Below are 8,102 nucleotides of genomic sequence, written 5' to 3' on the forward strand. Positions count from 1 at the left end.
ATTTCTGTATAAATTAAAGTCTGACACTCAAAACATTTGTGTGGGTAAAATGGTGGTAAATGAAGAAAATATCAAAAAGGGCAAACATGTTGAGACTAATGAGGAGTGTGTCAGTTTTGGGGGGTAAATTCATGAGAGGAAATTAAAAAATCTAAATCTAAAAAATGAAAAAATACAGTTTGTGTTATGCACTTGGCACTTACCTCTGAGAGTAAAATCTAAATGTGCAAAGCAGACTCTGTGCTACTGATACTGTATGTGGAGGTGCCAAAAGCAAAACATTTAATCTCACATGACAAAGCACAAAAGCCAAAAATGTATAACAATAGTTGAGTAAATGTGTTTCATACCACAACTGTCAGAGTAACTTCATGCTGCACAGTGCACACCCAGAAGGGCTGCATTCCTCAGCTTCGCTTCACTCCTCCTCCTCCTCCTCCTCCTCCTCCTCCTCCCTGGCTGAAACTGTCTGTATAGGTGAGTGTTTGCGTCATAGCCATCCACCACTCTGAACAGACAACAGTGAAAAAGCTCAAATTAGCAGGTGAGTCTTTTAAAATTCCTCTCTGAGCTCCCTAACGCTATTTCTTAGCAACTACTGTATCTTTTCAGATGTGACTTTTGTTTTTAATGTTTAGTTGACCTGCCAGTGGGCATATTAATTAAAATTTTAAGGCATTCACACTGACAATCATTTCTCTTCAATTGTGAACAGTAACTAAAAAGATTCTTGTACAAAAAAAAAAGTTGAAACTGAGCAGGAGACGAGTTTACTTCAGTCATTTTGTATTTGAGAAATGTATTTATTTAATGAAAACTTTCTTGACGAAAAATTTCTTGAGCAGGAAAGATAACTTCATTTTTTTTAAATCAGGAAAACAAGAGGCACTTTCACCAATTTACTTAATATGTTTTTTTCTGGAATTGAACTTTTAACCTCACATAGACAATATTATTTTATTATGTTGTACCAGTGACTGTTTCCAGGTTTTTGTGGACTTATATTTTTCTGCTGACAATTTTCTGAATGACAGTGATACTGAAAGCGATTCGGATCAGTCAAGTTAGTAAACAGAGAGTGAGGAGGTATGTGTGGGTGGAGTCTGAGTCCTCGAGGAATGTCAGCGTGCTCTGCAACATTCCTGCCCTCAGCAAATCTGTGTGTCTTCTCCTGCAAACACGAGAGTTTCACACAGGTCAAACATCTTGTGCAAATATTAAATCTGCCTCTCGTGTTAAACCGTTCACTTAAGGTTCTTCTAATGTCTATGGTTGATAGGTTCAGACAGACAAAATGGTCACTTACAGGGTTATATCTAGTCATGCCAATGCAATCTTACATAATCATGAAAGTCACGCATAGTACCACAGATTAGATATTACAGGTAAGATATTAAATATTCAGCTGTTATAATTTATCATCATCTTTCCTGCACCATCACAAACTAACACCAGCACAATAATAAGTATCCCAACTGTTACTGCCAACATTTTTTAAATTCACTGATGCCAGCAGAGACACAGAACCAGAGCAGACTGATATCAGCAACAGATTGCACTACTTTATTCTAACTGCATGCTGGGAAGACTGCTAATCAACTACCAGTATCTCAGATAATCAGTTTAATCAGTTATCTGTTATTTTATCTCAATCGAGTTTCAAATAACTTCAGTTTCAGCTGTACTTGGTTAATGATTAGAGGTGGGCCACCGAAACTACACAGTGAGTATTGACAGCACACAGTGTGCTGCTTGTGTTTCAAAAGTGCTTGATCTCCATCTATCCCCAGATGATGATATTTTATGATGACTGTGCAGTGAGTTGAAGGAAAAAGGGATATCATTCAAGAACAATTGTAAATAATGTTCAAGTGTGTACTCAAATGAATTTGTTCACTTAGCCTACTTCTTTCCTGCTTCTGGACGTAAAGGGAAGGAGGGGAAAAGTATAAAGTAAAGAAAAATGTTTGCTGACATGTCAGGTGTGTTTAAACACAGTGTTGTTTGTCTTAAGGTCCAGTACCTAATGTTGTAATCTGTTTGCTCTTCATGTGGAATTCAGTGTGAGAAATTTCCTGAAACCCCCCCTCTGGATACTGATACCAGGATATCTTATACCCCACCCCCACCCCCACCCCTAAGCTAGGCTTCATTTCTCATACATCAGCCAGGTGGAAGGTTACAGTATCATGGAAACAGAAGGGTGAGAAAGCCATTTGTTCCCATGATGAGACAGGAAAAACTCTGAACTGAATGTCCAAATTTTATATAACCCACAAAATTCATTGTTTGAAAAAATATAATGCTGCCCAGTGCCTCTGTTAGTGATTGTGACCAAAATGCTATGATGGAGCTTTGGCCAATGAACAGGAAAAAAGTCACAATTTCAGGAAAATAAAATTGTTTTTTGAGAAAAATTTAAAATTTGGAGAATAGTCATACTTTTACGAGACTTTAACGTATACTCAAGTACAAAGGGAAAAGAAATCTGTCATTGTATGTGGTAAAGGAGTAATGTGAATGCCCTTAACCTATAAGTTCTGTTTTACCAATTTGCACCTTGTTGTTGTAGCTTTTATAGGATCCTGAAATGATGTGAGAGCAACTGACAGACTACCAAAAAATATTTTAAATTTGGTCTGAATATCTAATTTGAAGACCCTTTTTCTTCTTGATGTTCTGTTCAACCCCTGCAGATAAAGATTGATGTGATAATTAAATGGGAACTATGCAAAGTTTGGTCCCCTTTTCGCTGTTTTGGTCGCTTTTTTCTACATGGAGCTCCTCCTATATCCCAGGGCTTTCTATCTTGGTAAAACCACAGTAGGTCTGGGTGGGACTTAGCCTATGTGACACATTTTACTAAATAGGTAAAGACAACCTTAAAAAAATTAAGTGGTTTTCGCAGTCCATTGGCTTGGATTTGAGTGCATGGACTGAGGAGGGCCAACGGTTCATCAAGTTAAAGATTCAGACTGCTGCTTTCACCAAATAAAGCAAATATGACCCTGGTGCAAAAGTAATGCCCCAATCCAATGAGTTTTACCATTTGTTCCTTTTACTAATGTGAGCTATGTCTGAATGTCTTCCTGCAGGTTGCTGGTGGAGCCTAGTGCTGCTGAGCGATGGAGCTGAAGGTGTGGGCAGACGGTGGGGTCAGAGTGGTTTGTGGTGTATCACTAGACACTTCATGTCAGGACGTTGTGATAGCTCTTGCACAAGCAATTGGTAAGTGTCAAGTGAAGTCATTACTTCTACTTTCTGGATGCTGGCATATTTTGCTCTCGCAGTTTATGGCTCTAAATTCACCAACTGTCCATTTTGGACGTTACTTTCCTCTAACACCACCCAAAGCCAACGATTTGCTGAGAATGCTATACTCGAGGTGAGATAATTATTGAGTTTAGGACTGTGCAGCCTTTTTTCTGGCCCCACTCTTAGGAAACAGTATACTTATATGTTCACTTTTCATTATAGTTTCAGTTTTATGTGAGGTAAACAGCAAAATCTGGTGCACAATAGTAAACTGTTTAATATCCTTGTAGGTTTGTGATTTATTTTCCTACAACACTCTGTTTGAACCAAAAACATGTCAGAACACCGTCCTCAAAACCCCCTTTACCCCCTTTTTAAAATTGTTTTTGCACTGTTTGATATTTATCTTTCATGTGTCCTGGATTTCTACAGGTCAGACCGGTCGTTATATTCTTATCTTGAGGCTACGAGGACACGAGACACATCTGGTTGCAGATGACTGTCCCATGCAGCATCTTGCCCAGCTGGGACAGCTGGCCCCAGAGGCCCAGTTCATTCTGCGGAGGACAGGCCGCAGCCTCAGTCATGACCAAAACACGGCATCCATTGACAGACATATTCTCTTACCTAGACCATCAGAACCAGAGCCCCCCAAACACAGAGGGCCACAAAAAGCTCTCACCTTCAACCTGGGACCCACAACATTTCCCAGGAGAACTAAACCAAAGAGGGCTTGGTCTCCATCACCAAGAGCCTCCCCAGAACCACGGGCATCTCCTGTCTCTTTCCTAGATGCCCCCAACTCTGTGAAGGCCATTTCCTCTTACAACTTCAAAGAAGAGGTATTTAGGCAGGTTCTGCAGCAACAAAGGAAGTTGCAGGACCTGGAGATCCAGCTTCAAGCTCTTGAAAGGGAAACAGAAGTATGGGAGCAGGAGACGTCATTTGCAATGGTTAGTCTGACTCCGAGCTTAGCAGAGGAACTGGAGGAACTGGAGCAGCAGATGAGGCAGAACGAAGCAGAGCTGATGCACAGAGCACACTGGGAGGAACAGTTAAAGGCAGAGATGGACAGAGAAGAAGGTAGGTGTTCAGTTCTGTGTTCATTGTCTTCATCATCTGAAACGTCGTACACAAGTAGTCTTAACACTGCTTTCAACAGATATGGACAGACGTCTGCACCAGACACACTCGTCAGTGGATGATCACAATAATCAGATGAAGGAGCTCCAGGCACGTTCTACACATCTGGACCAGGACATACAGGTCATATCTCAGAGACAAACCGCTGCAGTAATCCAGCAGCAAGAGGAAGCCCTGAGGCCCCTGAGGCAGGAGCTCCACAACCGCCTGCAGCAGGGAGAAGAACTGAGTGCAACAATGTTGGAGACAGAGAGAGAGCTCCAAGCTACAGAGGGAATATTACAGGTATAGCACCATCCATCATTCAGTATTCTTTTTGATGACACAACAGTATTTCACTTTAGTCCATTCCTTTCAATAGAATTACTGTAATCTGTGGACTCAGCTCAGGGAGGTGAAGAGTACTTGCACAGTAAGTAAGGTAATTGAAGCTATCACATTAACTTTGTCACCCCACTCCACCCCCTAACATGCAGGTCTCACCCCACCCTTTTGCCACTACTCATACTAGGAAATGGATAGATGTTCCGTCGGGCCCGTTTTCTGGGACCCAAGGTTTTGCATGGTTTTCCCACAAAAATCTGACAGAAAGGCCCAAACCAACAGTGTGTTGATTCGTCTCTCAGCCCATTAGTTTCTAATGAAAATGTAAATCCTTGAAATGGCCCACAAAGGCACAATTTTATATTTCATAAAAAAAGAAATAGTACTCAGTCATTTAAAAAAAATCTTTTGTTTTCAGTAAATGTAACTGAATAAACACTGTGAATAATCTATTTGTTAAGGGCTATGTTAAATGCGTATTTACATTTGGTCCTTAAACAACTATTTTTAGAGGCAGGTATGTGTGTTCATGATAATGAAGGAACACTCAAGCCAGAGCAACATTATTATTTAGTTGTAGTAGTTTAAAAACAAACAAACAATGGAGCTCTATGACCCACAAGAATAAGATATGTCAGGCTTTGATACAGTGTCTGTACTTTTTGGTGGTATAATATTTCTCTGTCCTCTAGGACAGACGGCACCTGATTGAGGAGCTGAATAAAGATCTGAGGCAGTGTAACCTGCAGCAGTTCATCCAGCAGACTGGTGGTCCCAACATCGACCAGACAAACTCGCAGCCTGTCACTGAAGTTTACCTGATCAATGCCGGTATCATGGAGTAGGAGCAGCTGAAACCCTCACTGTACATTAACAGGTTGTTTAAAAATTATTTTCGGAGCCTTGTCACCTCTCCGTGAGAGTAAAATGTACATAGAGGTATATAGACAAATTACCGACAGGGAAGAAGAACTCAGTTTCACTCTCAAGTGACTAACTTGTGTGTCGAGTATTTAATTCCTCCAGATCAGATTAAGAAAATGAGAACACAAATAAATTCACATGAATGTAGATATGGCAGTGTGCATGAATTAGATCCTATCTTGGCATAGTCTTCCCCAACAGTTGATTGCAGGATTGACACCTGACCAAGAAGGTCTTTGCTGCATGTCGTTTCCTCAATCTCTCTTCCTGTTTTTTTCCTATCCAGTTAAGATGGAAAATAACTTTAAAAAATTTAAGAATGTAGATAAAACAGAGAAAAAATGGGCAGCAAATATTTAAAGCAGAAGTGAGTGATATATTTGTGTTAAAGCAGAAGTAAGTGATATATTTGTGTTAATATAAGTCTTAAATAGTTATATCTTCCGACAGCAATCACTTACATAGAGTGTTTGGACTGAAACACGGGTCTCTCAGTCCCTCTGCTCTGCTCTGAGCCGAGGAGAAAACATTTATCGTATCCTACAGTTTTTATCCAATGAGGAGAGAGAACGGCATGCAGGGCTGTGTGTGCAGCCAAGGAACGCCGTGAATGTGGCGACGTAGGGACGAGGACTGTTATGGTGCGTTCAAGGAAACTCGTATTTTTCCGACCATGAAGTGGTACCAGTTCGATCTGGTACGAGTTCACCGGTCGGAAGTTACGAGTGGCCGTTATAGTGACTTTCACCGGTAAAACAGGTCGGAAAAACACGAGTGGGTTGCCTGAAACGCTACAAAGTCGTAAGTTGTGACTTGAAGCTGTAATTTACGATTTCAAAAGCCTGCCTGGAACGCAGCATTAGCGAAAACGACCGGACCACTTACTTCTGCTTTAATTATTAAAAGTGAATATGCTGAAACTCATGAATTAATTCTCTGTTTCTGTTGCAGGACATTGACTGGAAGAGGAACATGTTTTCAGGTCCCCAAAAGACAATCCAGAAAGACCATCCATAATATGTGTGTATATGTGTGTGTGTGTGTGTGTGTGTGTGTGTGTGTGTGTGTGTGCGTGCGTGCGTGCGTGCCTGCGTGCATGTGCGTGCAGCTGTGTAAAAACAATAGGCCTAAATAAAATATGTGTAGGCCTATATATTTTTCCTTGATATTGATAATCATATGACTCTCACAGAAAGTGTTTGTAATTTGTTGCTATGTAACTTTTATACACCATAATAAAATGTGTTGTTTTTAAAAAACAATTGTACACATTCACAATTACAGCTCAAGATAAAAAAACAAAACAGGTTTCAATTGTTTTCTGAAGAAGCCAAAGCTCCATCCATAAGTGATGCATATCAAGAAACAGACTTGTGTAGCATACTACCAGCACATGTATTCTTATGTCTATTTGCTTTTATGAGACACATACATTGATTAACATGACTTCAAATACAGCCACAACCGATGCAACTGCTCATCCCAGACATCAGGGCTGCCAACATCACCTCTAGAAATCGATTAACCCACCGGTCATTTCAGCACATAAACCTGGTAAGATAAGAGAGAGAAAGTCTGCACTGAGTATAGAAACACTTAACCATACATACATTATGCAATAATAATATGCTGTCATACTTTTGACTTATTCCAGTAACTGAACAAACATATACTCAGCATACTTGGTTTTACTTTTGCTTTAGGCTACTTTACTTTAGCCTACTTTACTTTACATTACACACACAAAGGCTGAATTGCCTTTGGAAACAACAATGCTCAATCCTCTTGTTTTCAAGGTCATTAAAATAAATCACATCAATGCCATCACTAATGAGGACAAAGGAGGTTTTTTTTTAAATTAAACTTCACAACTTTACCTCATTTCAGAAGGAGAGGGGAAAAAAACATAGGCTACATTGCAGTGGCTCCATGCACATAAAGCCACTAGGCCAAGGGTTCTAAATAAGAAATGAGAGGAAATACTGACACCTGCAGGTGATTTCACTCATAGATGCATCCATTTTCATCCATATGAAACAAACAGCATGACCACAATTAATATATCAAAACACAATTTCTGTCAAACTGAGATATGAATGCATAAATTGTTACTAAGTTTCTGAGTATTTGGGCTCTTTTGTCGAATGATGAACAAACCTGTCTTTAAGATTCAAGATTCAAGATTCATTTATTTGCCATTTTATATGTTTATACATAATTGGAACGTTCTGTGGTGATGTGTGTTCATTTATTGACAAGACATTGTGACAAGTGAAATAAAAGCTGAGGTTAAAATTAAAGACCATTTCTCTTCCTGATTTTTTGAGTTGCTGTGATTAAAATAGTAGAATTATTGTCAGTCAGATTAAAAACTCTCTATTTAGTTAAAATGAGGCTTTAACATGATAAAGTTTCTAGCCTATCAGAGAGTGGACACATGCAGCAAAACAACCCCA

The 8,102-nt window shown here is 39.6% G+C and overlaps 1 protein-coding gene across 5 annotated transcripts; it reads left to right on the forward strand.

The window, feature by feature from the left end:
* Positions 1-498: 498 nt before the first annotated feature.
* LOC311001456 (ras association domain-containing protein 7-like) lies at positions 499-6,891 on the forward strand. Of its 5 annotated transcripts, none has more exons than XM_083992541.1 (7): positions 499-544; positions 3,096-3,228; positions 3,688-4,338; positions 4,418-4,683; positions 4,760-4,819; positions 5,415-5,599; positions 6,598-6,891. In XM_083992541.1, exons 2-6 carry the CDS (start codon positions 3,126-3,128, stop codon positions 5,565-5,567), a joined length of 1,233 nt encoding a protein of 410 aa, XP_083848667.1. In that variant the 5' UTR covers positions 499-544; positions 3,096-3,125; the 3' UTR covers positions 5,568-5,599; positions 6,598-6,891. The 5 variants fall into 5 exon arrangements, with proteins under 5 accessions (XP_083848667.1, XP_083848668.1, XP_083848669.1 ...); XM_083992542.1 differs by having other exon boundaries at positions 4,760-4,810; XM_083992543.1 differs by lacking the exon at positions 4,760-4,819.
* The last annotated feature ends 1,211 nt before the right edge of the window (positions 6,892-8,102 follow it).

This window comes from Trachurus trachurus (genome assembly GCF_905171665.1).
Source record: "Trachurus trachurus genome assembly, chromosome: 3".
In the NCBI taxonomy this organism is placed as follows: Eukaryota; Metazoa; Chordata; class Actinopteri; order Carangiformes; family Carangidae; genus Trachurus; species Trachurus trachurus.